The sequence below is a fragment of the Diadema antillarum genome, unplaced genomic scaffold, assembly GCF_040938485.1.
Source record: "Diadema antillarum isolate AM-2024a unplaced genomic scaffold, OU_Dant_1.0 seq00001450_RagTag, whole genome shotgun sequence".
Lineage (NCBI taxonomy): Eukaryota > Metazoa > Echinodermata > Echinoidea > Diadematoida > Diadematidae > Diadema > Diadema antillarum.
Genome location: NW_027272196.1, coordinates 107,946 through 125,084, shown reverse-complemented (window position 1 = coordinate 125,084; position 17,139 = coordinate 107,946). Strand labels below are relative to the sequence as shown.

Below are 17,139 nucleotides of genomic sequence, written 5' to 3'. Positions count from 1 at the left end.
AGTACATGATTTTCCATAGAGTAGTACTTGATCTTTATGATGACCAAGCTGGAGTTTTGTTGCTGACGTATTGGCAACTAAATTCAAAATTTACGTACTTACGAACGAGTTTTGTTCCAAAGTATTTTGATGGCTTGTTATGACGATCATGTATATACAGTGATCATGATACGAAAAAGTTCTTGTGTGTGTGCTGGGATGGGGAAATTACTTCTATGGTATTTTGTTAAGACTTTTGATATGCCCTATGAATGAAATATACAGCATATAGGTCAAGGTCAACGCGCAATGCGTCAAAGTAAACGGCTTCCCAACAATTTGGCAATATTGACTTTTACTGATAAGACATTCGCCTGGTGAAAATACCGCACTGATAAGACTAAGAACTTTAATTAATACAGTATATTCCAGGTGACAGAACGGCGTCTGAAAACCGACGTCTATAGTTTCCTTACTCACCTTTTTTTTCTCCGTTATTGTCTGCGCCTTGTTCAGCCGAGCTTATGCCGTGCACCCTCACTAGCGTGAAATTAGTTGTTATCAATTTTATTTGTTTAAATACTGACTTAAAAAACAATCTTGAGCTTCTGTGATTGCACTGTAACAAATACTTTTACTGATTTAGAAAACAAACAAACAAAAAAATGAATGTATATGAGTGAGACAATACAATAAAGTTGGGTAAAAAGAAAGAGTAATACTGATGTGCTTGTCTTTGCTTCGTGCTCCACCATATCCATTGATAGCCGCATAAAATGTGAGCCACGTACTGTAAAACGAGGAATTTTCGCGTGCATTTTAATTTCGCGAATTTCGCGAGCGCCGAAATTCGCGAAATTAAAATGCACGCGAAAGCCTCCCCTTTGCATTACCATTTAAAATAGTGTGAGCCGTCATGTATTGGTTGACTTCGTTAATCTGCTCCCTCAGGGTTTATTGGTAACTTCGTGAATGCATTTGTGAATAAAGTGCTGTAGATAGAATCGCATGTTTATACATGATCATTATGTTCCATGCTCCCTTGATCAGATAGGCCTAATTGGGACATTTTACTGGATTCGACCACCACCTTTTTTTTTTTGGGGGGGGGGGGGGAGGGGGAGGGGTTGTTGTTCCTTCAGTGCATTAGTTCTAGAAACGAAATCTAATCGCTGAAATTTGATAATACTGTTTCCCCAGGGAGTCTCTTTGCCGTATCGATATAAAAATAAGTTCGTATGTCGATCTGATTCATTCATATAGAAATTTTGATCTCGACACAAATTATTTTTTCCCGCTGTAACATGCTGCGCTCTCACGGGACTAGACGATGACCCTGAAGCGCCGTGCCCTTCTAGGGTATAATAGAAAATCTTGTTATTTAAATGTTGGTACGTGTATAATATATACTGTAGGAAAAAAGTATAACATTAAGGCGAAAATAAAGGTCGTTGTTTTTCCCCCTATTTTGCGCGCTACATGGCGCCGTATGAAACCAGGCCGTGGAAAATTGGGCAGCAATTGTTTCTTTGAATACGACCCAAATGATAGATCATGGCGTGAAGATAATCCTGTTTTCTCGAAACAAAGTTTGATGAATGGGGTCACAGTCACATTATGCACATTTGAGAGAGATGTGATGTATTTGTGTAGCAACTTTTTCATTGGTTTATAGTTAAGAACATGTCAGTATTTGGGCAACTTCAATCCTCCTAAAAGAAGCGATCAATGTTTTTAAATGACTACAACTCTAAAACAATGCGATAATGGAAGGGTTCGTATAAGTATTTCGGAGTTCATTTCATGATTTTTTTTCTCGAAATCTGGTGAGGATTGCTGGGCAAGGACAACGGGCGACATGCGAGATGACGAAGTCATCCTCTTAGCTGATTTGAATATTCACTGTGATTGTGACCGACATCAGCGCTTCCTGAAAACAGACAAGACTTAATCAAAAGGTGAATAAATTCCTGGCCTTTCTCCGACATCGGTGAAACTTTCGTTATTCTCTCCGATGTTACTCTCCATACTAAAGAGGACAAGAATAAAGTAGTGTCAGGTTTCTGTTAAAATTATTTTCCGAAGTAAAGAGTGAAAAATTGGAGGAAGACATGGTAAGGATCACCTGAAGGGGAAACAATGATCAAGAGTTTCCAGTGTCTCGATTCCCACACATCAGGAGTGATATAAACACATACACACACACACACACACACACACACACACACAAACATACACACACACACACACACACACACACACACACACACATACACACGTACACACATACACACACTCACACACACACACACACACACAGACACGCATTAATTTACACAAGACAGACATCAAAGACAGGATTGTGCATATTGCGAACATTAAACTTGAACTGTACCTGCATCATGCAAATGTGAGGGTTGCTGATAGCTTGAATGATATACAGCGGTACAATGCAGTGCCATTACAGGGGCTCTCCATCCGCACAAGAGAGGAGATGTCGGTACCAGCACATTGTACCACTAGTAAAACACTTGGAAAGCGTGACGATACGAGCATTGGGACAGGTATATAGCAATATTGGCAATTCTTTTTGCACGAAAGGGCAGTACATGTATTTGCATCGAAAGGTGCGTTTTCAAGCATTCGTTTCTACCCACTTGAAAACAATACCAAGGGTTTGTTGATAAGATGGCGACCAGTCGGCGGTGGTGGCCTTCCTGTCTTCTTCTTCTCTGCTGCCTCGGCATTCTCTTGAACCTAACATGTGGGGAGAATCTCTGCTCAGCCCCGTTGATACGAACTTCATCAGGAGTCGTTCGCGGCACGTGTACAACTTTCAGCGCAGACGACGTGTCTGTGGAACGAGATGTAGCCATCTACAGCGGTATGCGCTACGCGGAACCCCCTACTGGTCCTCGTAGATTTGGTCCACCGGTCTCTCGGGAACTGGCCAGGGAGGTCGATGGTTCGAAGCCCGGGATGAGCTGCCCACAGGGACCACATCCAGTGTATAACACCGAGTGGGGAACAAGTGAAGACTGCCTGTTTCTCGACGTCTTTGCACCTCTACCCTTGGTAAGGTTAAGGGTCAAGACGAGTTGGAAGAGGTCATTGCACTTCCCCCAACGCCATCGTAATTATAATCTCAGCAGTTGGCAAACATGTGACAGTTGACCACCTATGTCCACATGTAGGCCTTAGAAATGTCGGGTTTCGTTAAATACCGTTTTTATGTCTTAATCAATGATCTGAATCAGCACCCCTGTGTCACGTTATGGTTACAACTTAATCGTTTGCGATTCTTACATATTGTCATGAAGATAGCCTTTCACGTTAAAGCTATAGGTCCAGAACACAATGCATTTGAAGATACAAAATTGGAAAGCCATCATAGGGGTCGCTCTTCGTGTACCGGTATGTGTTTACTTGCTACGCACTCGTGTAAAAAAAAGGTGACGTCAGGGTCTGCTTTTAGATATAAACACGTCGTCGTCGTTTGTGGATTAGATACAATTAATCTGATATCTGTTCTTTAATACGCCATCTAGGCATTTCTGAGGGGTTTGGACCCGGGTGGGTAGCACATTTTGTCTACCCCCCATGAACCATGTCGAATGATCGAATGATATTACTTTATGTAAACTCACTCTACTAGCCCGAAAGCGCTCCAGTTATGGTGTGGCTACACGGTGGCGGATTCATGTTCGGGGCTGGGACGGTCGACATGCTGTCACCCTTGCCATTGGTTGCCCTTGGTGACATCATCGCAGTGACTATTAACTACCGCATCGGAGTTCTTGGGTTTCTTACAACAGGTGAGTAGCTTCTTTGCTTTATTATGCCGATATACCAATTTTACAGACAATTATTAATGCATTAGAGTGAGCTGATACGCAGTTGACTGGTTAATTTTCAACGTGGCCCTAGCTCGTCATCGAATAAATATAGGTATTGAAGAGTGCAGCCGATATTTAGGAACCCTTAATTCGTTTTCGCATACGTGATATCCCTATACTGGCTTTCTTCTGCACGACGGACTTTACCTGGGTGGAGCAGCACGCTGAAAGTTATTATACCTGCCACAATATCTCACCTGCCAACGAGACCAACTATACAGGATAGTATCTAGTCCGATAACAATTATCTATTATACATATTCATCAAGTTTGGGGGGGGGGGGGAATGAGCCGTAATGCGGCATACAGGAATGCTCGACATGACTTTGTCAATTTTTTGCTGAGAAGCAAACTGACTGGAAATGTGGCTTAATGTGGCTTGATTAGTGTTCAGTTCTCCTCGTTTGCGACTGACGATTAGGTTCAGCAAGTACTTCATGTATTGCAATATAATCTTTCATGACATAGTGAAAATGCCACGTATACTTCCCGACACGTACCCTCTAAGTGTCAATAAGAGCCTGATGGTCTTTGTCGACGGTAATTTCCGTTGGTGATATGACATACCAGGTACTCTAATGTTAATACAAATTAAAATATTCGGTGATATTATATTTTGCAGGCGATGATGAGATCCCACCAAATCTAGGCATTCTGGATCAAATTGAGGCCCTCCGATGGATCCAGAAGCATATATCATGTGAGTAATGTGAGAAACGTCGAAAGAATAAATTGCAAGCCTAACAGCGGTAATAAATTTGGTTATACATGTAGTTTATCGGAAAACAAAGACAAGGATAATCAGTACACAGTGCATTAATGGGATTTGTATGATAATACGATATGCTGTGGTTTCAATGGGGAAAGAGATTACTCATTAGACATACCGAATATTGAAATGTGAACTAGGGCCAAGACAAGAAATGAGAAGAACAGTGGACTTTATGTAAGCAACCCAGTGGCATTTTTTTCGCCTTCAAATAATTATTATTCGATGCGTCGAAAAGGATATTGCAGTTCAAATTACATACACTTTGTATCTACATGAGCTAGAGTTGTCGAAGATACATACTGTATTGCCATTTGCTTCTCAAATCCGTTCTTCAGCCGATGTCCTTATCTTTAATAGCTGGTTACAAAATCAGTATCATGATGGATTGATGGCATGCAAGAGGCATGAGAGCAGAGGTGCCAGCTGTACACCAAGTTGACGTAATTACCATTGTCAGAGTAGTGGGGGGGGGGGGGAGGGGGGAAGTGTCAAGAATCGAGCTGTCGACTTGTTATTGAGAAAAGTATGAAGAGAAGTGATATCGTAATTTTACCTGCATGTGTGTATGTAGGTATTTTCTCTCTTCTGCTTGTCTACCTCTATAACTCTTAATTCTCTCTTTCTCCCTTCTATTCATTTTGCTGCCATCATGTCTTTATATATATAATATATATATTATAATACATATATAATTATAATATATCTATATGTATATATATATATATATACATACATATGTATATATATATATATATATATATATATATATATATATATATATATAAGGTCTTATTTATCCTGGGTAGCCTCTTCAGTGTTGCCACTGCTCTACCAGAGGGCCCTGCCATTATCATTACCCTAGCGTACCTTATATCCTCAAACAAAAGCATGTGATAATTTGTATCATAATCGAACCATTAAATCTGTACTCTCAATTTACAGCCTTCGGCGGAGATCCCAGTAGGGTGACGTTATTTGGAGACAGTGCAGGGTCTTCCAGCGTCCACATCCACCTTATGTCCCCCATTAGTAGTGGACTCTTCCAGCGTGCTATAATGCAGGTGAGGGCTACCGTAGCAGCGTCGAGTCTACCGTATATCGACACGTTATGTGATAACATCACTGATCATGTGCGATAGCCACCGACAATATAGTAACCTACATCCTTTTTTATTCTTCGTGACCTTACTAACTTACTAGCTACTGAGTTGCATTTGTATGGAAGCTTATGAGTGCCACCGAGAAGACAAGAGATCTCCTCTCCTTCTCCTTCTCAACCGTTTCGGGTCCGAGAATGCGAGGAGGCGAGATCTCGTGTTCTCGGGTCCGAAAAGGCGAGGAGGGGGATCTCGTATTCTTGGGTCCGAGAAGGTGAGGAGGGGAGATCTCGTGTTCTCGGGTCCGAGAAGGCGATGAGGCGAGATCTCGTGTTCTCGGGTCCGAGAAGGCGATGAGGCGAGATCTTGCGTTCTCGGGTCCGAGAAGGCGATGAGGCGAGATCTCGTGTTCTCGGGTCCGAGAAGACGAGGAGGCGAGATCTCGTGTTCTCGGGTCCGAGAAGGCGATGAGGCAAGATCTGGTGTTCTCGGGTCCGAGAAGGCGAAGAGGTGAGATCTCGTGTTCTCGAGTCCGAGTAGGCGAGATCTGATGTTCAAGGGTCTGAGAAGACAAAGAGAGATGTGTTAGATCTCGTGTTCTTGACCTCTTGGATCCGAGAAAGGGAGATACAATACAAAGATCTTTTTGAGATCTTGGATTTCACTTTCTCAGCATGCTGCTCTTACCATTAAATCACAAATATTGTATATTTTTTAACGTAAAATATTTGCGCTCATACGGTGGTGTCACATAAGTAAGCTACTATAAAGGATCAATGCACAGCTATGAGTATTATGTAGGCCCAGTTTCAATGTTGACGTGTTAAATGCACAACACAAAATAGTCAATATAATCTTAGCTAACTGACCCGGAAGTATTAATACCAACAAAAATGTTGAATATTCCATGTTTAATGTTTCCTCAGAGCGGGGCGGCGACATCTTCGTGGGCCCGAGGGCCCAGCATGGAGAGAGCGAAGACTCGAACGAGCGTGTTGGGCACTCTGCTTGGGTGTGACACGGTGTCTCCGTCGGCTGAACTCAAGGCGTGTCTCATGGGGGTTCCTGCCGACGACTTTGTTGGGATGCAGCAAAAGGTCAACAGTGACTTTGACATTCGTAACATATCTGTCACTATTCACTGTTTCTCTCACGTTTTGACAAACATTATGCACGTATTTTGTACTATATCTACATTTCTACGAGTGGAGAAATATTAACAAACGCTGAAAAGAGTATACCAGTAACAGTTTGGATGTAAAAATGTATGTACAGTGTATCTATTCATGCGTGTGTAAATATTCGACCGCTCTGAAGAAATATGCTGAATGCAATATTAGTATTGGTGTTGCTTGTTAGACTTTGGCTCTGCCGTTTCTGAATTGTTCTTCTGATAATTGATGGATGAACAGGTGGATTTTTGTCGAATTTAGACCACACCACTCAAAGGTGTGAATAAACTCTTTTGCACCAAAAGAACTGCATTAAGAAAAATATCCTATCCGAGCTCAGGGCAACTATCCTCCAATACGTCCGCCAATACGACGTTGAAAATGTTATGTGCAACAGCACTGTTCGAATGCTGAATTTTGTTGTTATGGCATTATTGTAACGACTGTAACCAATCATTATATTTTCGATCACATTCAAGGTCCTGGAAGAGATGGGGGATACAGCTGACATAGCATTTGTTCCCGTCGTCGACCACGAGGTGATTCCGGACTGGCCAGACGTCATCGGAGAGGCTGGTAGATTCAATAACGTCAGCCTTCTGATCGGCGCCAATGCCGATGAAGGCATGATGGCGATGATGACGCTTTTTCCGAACCACAATTCCACACCAGCCGTCAACTACACTCAATTTCGGCGGCATCTGTCCAACATGTTACGGGTTGACGATCCTGCTCTTCTAGATTTAATCGAGGTGCTGTATAGATCGTTTGTGCGTGACACCAGTTTGGCAAACGCGGGCCTGTGGGACAAACGTACCAATGATAACTACGATAGCAATGACGTGATACAACGGGATTGCAATGGCATATCGGATGAAGAGTCTTGCCATAGCTGTGATCTGGATGAAACTACGAAATTCTCTAAAAAACACAGCTACCAAAGTGAAAATCCTATCCAGAGCAACAGCGGTGTGAAGAATGTCGACGGAGTCTTTCTAAACAATGGCTCTGCGTTCAAAAACAAATTTGATTACTTTGACGCACTCAACGAAATTATTGGAGACATGAGTATGTTTTGCCCAACTCGTGCTGTCGCAGATTTTGCTGCAAACGCTGGTTTGGAGGTCTATCAGTATCACATGACACACAGGTAAGAATATTTTATCGTTTGAAATAAGTCTAAATTATATTTTGTCATTTTTTTATTTTCCTCCTTAAAGATAAAGGCATACACTGTGTCTGGAAAAAAATGCAAAGACAGAGACAAAATGAAATAATAACCAATCATATTTTCTTTGAACGTACTCTGTTATGAAAAGTTTCGTTCATTCACACAGAGCCATGCAGGTTAGGTCCAATTTTATACCACCAGAAAACAATTTGGACTCCATAGCCTGATAAACAAATATACTACAGTCAACCTAACTGCCTAAATCGAATCCAAGGCGGAAATTTTCGACTTTCGTGAATTTTGACTCACACAATAGAATTAACGCATGTTACTATCCACCCGGGGTACAACTTTTATTCGACTTAGCCAATTTTTCGACTTGTGCAAGGGCGACTTATGACTTTCTGCTCGCTTGTTTTAGGCCCAGCGAATCGTTTTGGCGCCCTCTAACATGGACGCGAGTTAACCACGGTGAAAATCTCCTGTTTGTCTTCGGCGTACACTTCATGCCCAAGCTCAACTGGACCTTGACACCAACCGAAGTGGATATGACGTTGCAGGTTATCCAGTATTGGACCAACTTTGCGTCTACCGGGTGAGATTGTTCTATCATGCAAAATATAGCAAGTGTTTAGCTGTCTATTATCCTTCCCTGCAGTTGGACTGGTGGAAGACGGGACTGGCGAACTAAGTTCGTAAATGATGACGTCCAAAGACTTCGTGAGAGTCCGCAGAAATGCAGTCTATCCTGCTAAGACTCATCATAAAATGTTTACGTGGTAGTGACGTCGGGGGGGGGGGGGGGGCTACAAAATCAGCAGACTGATTTGGTAAGAAATGTGTTAATTCATGTGCCTGTGAAACTTTCGGATATTTGAAGTGTGCAACTATTTCCTCAATGATAAGGAAGATGTCAAGTTCAAGGGAAGAACAAGTTCCCATTACGACTTATCGATCCCGACCGATCAGAAGTGCACCCAGTGCTACAAGACAACTTTTTTTTTTTTTTTTGTAGTCTTCTATTTTCCAACAAAAAGACTATTATCTCCTTTTACTATAATTAATGAACATCTCCAGCGGCATTATGCCTAAATACAAACATGTCTTTTATAGATTGTAACATGCAATTTCCACCTAAGGCCCTCTAAACACAGTGTGGAGCATATAATGCAGAGTAATAGTTCGACGTCCTTTGAGATGCCTTTCGCTTCCACCCTACTCATCATTGCCGATCTCAATTTCTATTTCTAGAGATCCGACTGGAACGAGAGATCACAAACGCCTTGTATCCAACTTGCCGCCCTGGCCACGTTACAACACACAGACAGAGGTCTCCAAGAATCTCTCGCCTGCGATGACGAATGACGTGGGTGTTAAAACGATGATATGCTGGTTTTGGAATTCCATTTTGCCACGTTTACAAGCGCAAATGAATGCAGAGTAGACTTTTAAGACGATATCCATCATTTGTCATGGAGTGACCAGAATGTAGCGAAACAATCTATCTCTACCACTTTATCCTGAATGAATCAATCTACCATTTTGTATGTATATATCAGAGAAATTTTGCATAGATATGTACCTAAAAAGTGGTGTAATAAAAGTTTTGTTGTCAGTGGTTAAAAGATGACATATTAATGGAGAAAGTTTGCTCAGATTATAAATTACATTCTCTATGCAAGATATTGTCAAGTATAGGACCAACGTTGGCTTTTGCGAGTTAAAAAATAAAATTGGGAATTGACAAGAGATGGAAATACAAAATTGTAATATTTGTGTCGACTCCTGTGCATCTCTCTCTCTCTCTCTCTCTATATATATATATATATATATTATATACTAGTATATGTCTATCTACCTCTCTCTCTCTCTAATATATATATATATATATATATATATATATATATAGTGTATATACTCAACAAAAAAGTAAGTTCCCCTACAATTTTTGGATATATCTCAAAAAGTATTTTACCGATTTTCATAATTAAAAAGGGGATGGATAGGGAATTTTAATTCTCATAGCAGAATAGCTTATCATTGCCACCAGATATCATTATTGATGTGAAGAAAAAAAAACTTTTTATGTCAAAATGCATAGAAAAGGAAAAGTTGCACTTTAGTGACTTGCATTGACTTTTGCACAAATAATCAAACAATCACTCATGATTCTGAACTTTCAAGCATTTCCTGAAACTTTGCTCTAAGTTTCCTTACGGCATTGGGCGAAACCCCTAGTCTCCTGGCCACCTCCTTGACCGGAACCCCAGCTTCAAGGAAAGCTGTAGCTCTCCCTCTTTCAAAAATTTGCAGACGCGGCATGATGAAAAATGGCCATAAGCACATTAATGTGATCAACCCAAATTGGAATTGAAAGCACATGGCTTCGATCAACATTTTCATATTGAAAAGGCCTATTGTTTAAAAAGTATGCATAACATCTGTTTAATAGGTAAGCACATTGTACTTGAAGAAATTCCTGAGAATTACATAACAATTTAAAAGGGTCATTTGCTAACTTGAATAGGAAATGTACACGATATGCTTCATATTACCTTTAAGTGCAACTTTTTTTCCCATGCATTTTGACATAAAATGCATTTTTCACACTAATAATGATATCTGGTTGCAATGATATGCCATAAATATTATGGGTGATGAAATTCCCTATCAATTTCCTTTTGAATTATGAAAATCGATAAAACACTTTTTGAGATATATCCAAACGTGCTAGGGGGAACTTAATTTTGGTTGAGTGTTTATATACATGTATATTATATAGTGTGCGTGTCACACATGTACTGAAAATCCACAGAATAGTGGTGGAAACGAGAAAGAAGGTTGTGCTTGAGTAGAAGTGTGTGTCGAGCTTAAAAAGGGAGACATTTTTAGGAGTGGATAAGGTGGATGAGATTTCACACGAGTAGAGGATTTTTAAGTACAAGTAGTGTAATCACGAGGAAACCAGCAGCATGGAGTTCTCCGTAATTTACTTCCTACATAATCGATCACTACAGTGATTTTCATACACTTCGTTGTTTGTAGGATTATGATACATGATACATGATACATGTATTCCTTGGTATATGAACTATAGTGTATTAAATATGTGACGGATGTTGTGCCATATTGGGGGGGGGGGATTGGTGTAAGGAGGTATCGTCATACTGTAGTCCATGACTGAAACAATCTACAGGGACAGATGTATAATTGTGTAGTGCTGAATTACATGAATAGGCCTACAATGTACGTGTTGTGTGATTTTGTGATGGCGGTGAATACATGTACCAAATAAGAGCTAATTACTGTATCTGACTACACCGCTGGCAAAGTGTTGCAAGTGGGCGGGTCATTTGTGGTGTATCATCATGAAACCCCATCTATCAACCCCACCGTGTTGTTATGCTGTAACCAGCGCACAACACACCACACTTACACACACATCACACTCCCACATGTCAGAGACTCCAACTCTCCCGTTCTCGACGGGAGATCTCCCGCCGAAAGCCCATTTTTGCAAAATCTCCCGTTCTCCCGCTTGAGATTTGATTTCTCCCGCCCTGGCACTGTGTCTCCCGGTGGAAAGGATTTCTTACTTATTGCTGTCGTATGTTGAAGAAATAAGCCTTAGATAGCACCAGAGAACATCTAGAACCCTAGGAACTTCGCGCTTCGCACACATCAACTTCGAGTCTCCCGTTTGCTAGGGGTTTCGGGCGGGAGAATCTCCAGATCAGAAGGTGCTTGGGGTTGGAGTCTCTGACATGTTGAACAGTACCTTTCATCATTGTATCAAACATGTAAGGTATGTGAACTAATTGATGTCCTTCAACAACTGCTTTGTTAATCACTCCTCCCCCCCCCCCCCAAAAAAAAAAAACTACAAACAAACAAACAAACAAACACAACTAGAGAGGGGCCGTCAAAGGCGGCAGACCCACGCCTAAGTACAAAGTCGGGGTAAACATAATGTGCATTCGGTCATCTACCAGAATTCGGCCACTTAATTGCCAGTGTGCTTTATCACCAGCCAGTGAGTTCTACCAAAGATCGTACACTGAAGTGTACGATCTTTGGTTCTACAGTCACATCACACGCAAATCACATAATTACACATACGGTATTAACACTCATTCACGTACAGGAAAGTCCTTAAGTCTCCTCCAAAAATCCATCGAAAATCCCAAATTCCACCGTCAAAAGTGCAGAATCGGAACTTTTCCAAGCGCGCGCGAATTAAGTCCAGTTTTAAGAGTATTGTCTACGCGACGGGTCGCGGAAAAAGCGCTAAAAATCGAGAAATACGCCGTTTTCTTGCGGGATATTTTGATTATAGCAAGCCGAGAGTGTGATGATATCAAAGGTCGTATGAGTGTACGATCTTTGATGGTATCCACAAAAGCGCAAAAGAAAAACAAAATTTACGTACCCCCTAGGCAATTACCCCTATGATTAGTGTCTACGGGAATTATTCAATGCAAGGGTTGAATGCAAATGTCTACTGCACCAGTATTCGGCCACCAACGAGCGCCGCAACGTCCCCGGTGCAATTTTGCACCAACAGTGTAGAGCGCGATGCATTTTCAGCGGCCTTGCACACGCATTGACATTGAGCACGCATATCGTGCAGTGTGACTGCGACCGAGCAAAATGCTCCTCCAACGAAAAAAACAATCAATGTTAATTTGAAAAATCATCAAATATCAAAGGTCGTATGAGTGTACGATCTTTGATGGTATCCACAAAAGCAAAAAAGAAAAACAAAATTTACGTACCCCCTAGGCAATTACCCCTATGATTAGTGTCTACGGGAATTATTCAATGCAAGGGTTGAATGCAAATGTCTACTGCACCAGTATTCGGCCACCAACGAGCGCCGCAACGTCCCCGGTGCAATTTTGCACCAACAGTGTAGAGCGCGATGCATTTTCAGCGGCCTTGCACACGCATTGACATTGAGCACGCATATCGTGCAGTGTGACTGCGACCGAGCAAAATGCTCCTCCAACGAAAAAAACAATCAATGTTAATTTGAAAAATCATCAAATATCAAAGGTCGTATGAGTGTACGATATTTGATGGTATCCACAAAAGCAAAAAAGAAAAACAAAATTTACGTACCCCCTAGGCAATTACCCCTATGATTAGTGTCTACGGGAATTATTCAATGCAAGGGTTGAATGCAAATGTCTACTGCACCAGTATTCGGCCACCAACGAGCGCCGCAACGTCCCATGTGCAATTTTGCACCAACAGTGTAGAGCGCGATGCATTTTCAGCGGCCTTGCACACGCATTGACATTGAGCACGCATATCGTGCAGTGTGACTGCGACCGAGCAAAATGCTCCTCCAACGAAAAAAACAATCAATGTTAATTTGAAAAATCATCAAAATACGGGCCAGTTTGTGATGACGGAGAACGAACTTTCATAAATCTAGAAGGACATAGTCCCTCAAATAGGCCTAAACGTAAATTTCGGAATTCTTACGAACATTTGAGCAGCGAAGTCGGATCGTTGGGGAGTTTATGTCTTCGTATGGTAGCGGAAAATCGCAAAGTGAGAAACGGGAAATTTTCGGAATGGTCACTATACCATGGGGTCAAAACTTCAAGGTCACACAGAATTTGCAAGGGTCAACCGATTATCACCAAAATCTAATCGATTCTTTCCTGTCATTATCCAAACATTCCCTGAACATTTCGTGCAAATCCGTTTACCCGTTCTCTTGTTATCTTGTACACAAACAAACAAACAAACAAACAAACAAAAAAACAAACAAACAAACAAACAAACAAACAAACAAACAAACAAACAAACATACGGAACCCTTTACATAACCCCCTGCCGATTTTCATCGGCGTGGGTAAATATGAAATTTGTTCATCAAAGTACATGAAATATGTCACAGTGCCTTGCAATCACCCCTGGAACTTACGGATAAAAACTATTCTCAGGAAACAGATAATGTCTACATTGTACAGTGCACTCCCATTATAACGAAGTCATCAGGACCTTAGGTTTTCTTTCGTTACTCTGAAATTTCATTATAACCAAATGGTAAAGAATAGAAAGGAAAGATGTAATGCTCATTACTTTGGGACCTAAATTTTTGCGTTGTAATGAGAATTTCATTTCGCTTTTTAATGGGAATGCACTCTAAATTACGTTTGTTGCGACACGGATTGTCGCCCCTACACGGATTGTCGCCTCCTGCTCGGGGCGACAATCCGTGACGGGCGTTGGCGGCACGGATTGTCGCCCCCGTCACGGATTGTCGCCCGCCCTCGAAGCACATTTTGCTGGGTAATATCGTTCTGGACATAATCATTGAAATACTAACACATAACTTACATGGCTACATCCATGCAAACATGGCATGTAAAAAGTCATGGTGAGGTTTCAAGGAAGTGTGTATGTGCGCGTGCACATGATAATTTAGTGTCCGTTTGTGCGTGTGTGTGTGTGTGTGTGTGTGTGTGTGTGTGCCGATGGAAGCGTATGCCGATGGAAGCGGACGTGTAGCTGCTTAGCTCCTCAGCCGACGCCCCAAAATGTCACTTTTTACACATCTTGCTTAATTTATCAACGGAATTGATTTCATCTATGTTTGGATAATACGCCATTTTAAACGCTTGCTTTGCATATCGGCCAAGTTTCCGGAAATTTTGTGACAATTTGATGACACAAACTGAGTTGTAGTAAGCTTGAAGTTATACGCAGCAAAGAGAAGCGGCCATGATGACTCGCACGAAATCCATAGCAAAGAATAAGTCAGCGGGCGGCGCTGGAATGGAAGCCGCTGCACATGGCGCCACTGGATCGGAAGCCGAGGACTCGGCCGAGGAATGCATGGCCCCGCCCAGTCAGCTGGACCAGCCCACCCTCAGAGACCTGCATCAGAGTATCGTGGATTCCAAGAACTTTCTTACCACGAAATTAGACAAGATTTCGGCTGATGTGGTAGCCATCAATCAGAAGTTTGAAGAACTTAAAACCACTGTGGATTTTAACTCAAACCAAATCTCAGACATTGAGAAGAAAAAGTTGCCGGAGTTAGAAAAATCGCTTCAGACAAAGATTGCGTTATTAGAGGAGAAAATCATCTTAATGGAAATCCATAATAGGAAATCTAACCTGCTATTTTATGGATTAGAACAAACGGAAGGAGAAAATGTGTTTGACGTGCTTCAAAAGGCTTTCGTGGCCCTTGGAGTTGATGCCTCAGCGGCCTCCGGAATAGCGTTAGCCAACGCCCATAGGCTGCCGAGGAGGGAGGATGGTTCCCAAGCTGCCCGGCAGCCGCCTGTTCCTATCATCGCCCGATTCGCTTTTATGCACGACAGAAACCGGATCTTAGCGGCCTTTGAAGACAAGCAGAGGAGGCGCACGAGGGATACCGCCCAGCCTGGAACGTCCGCTAAACCCCAACCCCCAGCCCCCAACCCCCAACCGCGGGTTACCGTTCGGACGGACCTGCCGCCCAGCATGAAAGCCCGTCGCGCAATGCTCGCCAAAGAAGCGTACAAGCTCCGTAAGGAAAAAGGCCTCGCAACCAAGATTTTTGTGAAGGGAGTAAGTGTCATCCTGCAGTGGAAGGAAAGAGGAACAACCAGATGGAATGATTTTACGGATTAATTACATCAATGTGTGAGTAGATAACATCTTTAGCACCAATTGGAACATTCATTTTCATGCAGCTTTCCATAGTTCATATTATTGCGTGGTAACTGAATTACTGAAACTTGAAAGCAAATTTTACACTTGGAAGGAATAAGGCATTGCAAGTGAGGCTTAATCTCTATGAATAGTAGTTTGTATGATCTGAAAATTTCATCATGAATATGACTAAAAATTGATTTTTATTAATTGGATTAAAATGGCAGTGAATTTGATGTGAATATATGCAGAGATTAAAAAAAAAATATATACATAGAAACCAAGTTGGGAGTCACCATCTACTATTGAATAGGTGCCTGTCGAAATTTGCATTTTTTTTTTCAGATATATTATGGTGTTGCTTTATTTTATTTAATTTTGACACAAAGTTTAACTACAATTTGCCGAGTCATGACAGCGCCAGACTGGTAAACCCCACTGCCACAGACTCACTTTGAGAGTCTGCATGTATGTATCCTTATTTCTACTACCAACAATGTGTTCTGTAATTTAGGCCGACTTATTTTACTAACCTGGTTATGCCTTAATTAAATCTATAACTATTATAAAAGGTGTGGAATAGAGAAGTCTGGATTTGAGCGAGGATCAAGACCGTAAATATTCTGATTGGATGTAATGAGATAGATTTTTAGATAGACGAGCAGTTGGTTTGCGGGCATAACCGTTATTAAGTATATTTTGTTGGTAAATCTCCAATTTTTGTACCCAAGGAGCTATTTTGAATGAGTTCATGAATATGAATACAAAAAATGGATCTCCAAAGTAAATTGGGTCATTGAATTATAGTTTTTGCTTTACGGAAGTTTTGAAAACACACAGTTTCATGGAGTACCTTTTTGACATAACCATCTTCGACTGATTTTATTTGTGTGTATAGCAAGCAACTAACTGCGTATGCTGATTATTCTTCCTCTTGAGAGAAGGCGAAGAAATATGTTGATAATTATATGATCACTTTTCTGTATTAAATTGGGCTGCATAACATGCATCCTGCATGAGGTCTTTATTATACTCTGAACTGTCACCAAAATGGCCAAATAATGATATTGGTAGCTAGACTGTGTCAATATGTCTATTTCAAAAGAAAAGAAAGGAAAAAACCCTTTCTGGGTTTTTTCTTCTTTTTTTTCTTCTTTTTTTTTTCTCTTTGATTCACACTTCACCTCGAGAAAATTCAGGTTTGACTCATACTTGACTGGTCTTTATTTCAATAGGTCGATCATTTGGGATCCATGTTGGGATGCGAGCGATGCAGGACTTTGCATTGGAATGTTGATAGCATTGTTGAAAGCATTGTTGCCATGCTCTGGCGCTCCAATCTGCATCCTTACTTTAACTGCATTCTAAATGCTTGTCCTGAAACACTTTTATA

At 41.4% G+C, this 17,139-nt stretch overlaps 1 protein-coding gene across 1 annotated transcript; it reads left to right on the top strand.

Annotated features, from left to right (window-relative positions):
* Positions 1–2,667: 2,667 nt before the first annotated feature.
* LOC139709560 (acetylcholinesterase-like) lies at positions 2,668–9,531 on the top strand. The gene is made up of 9 exons (XM_071621521.1): positions 2,668–3,059; positions 3,643–3,794; positions 4,498–4,575; positions 5,590–5,708; positions 6,671–6,841; positions 7,396–7,682; positions 7,851–8,066; positions 8,509–8,682; positions 9,339–9,531. Exons 1-9 carry the CDS (start codon positions 2,668–2,670, stop codon positions 9,529–9,531), a joined length of 1,782 nt encoding a protein of 593 aa, XP_071477622.1.
* Positions 9,532–17,139: the final 7,608 nt, after the last annotated feature.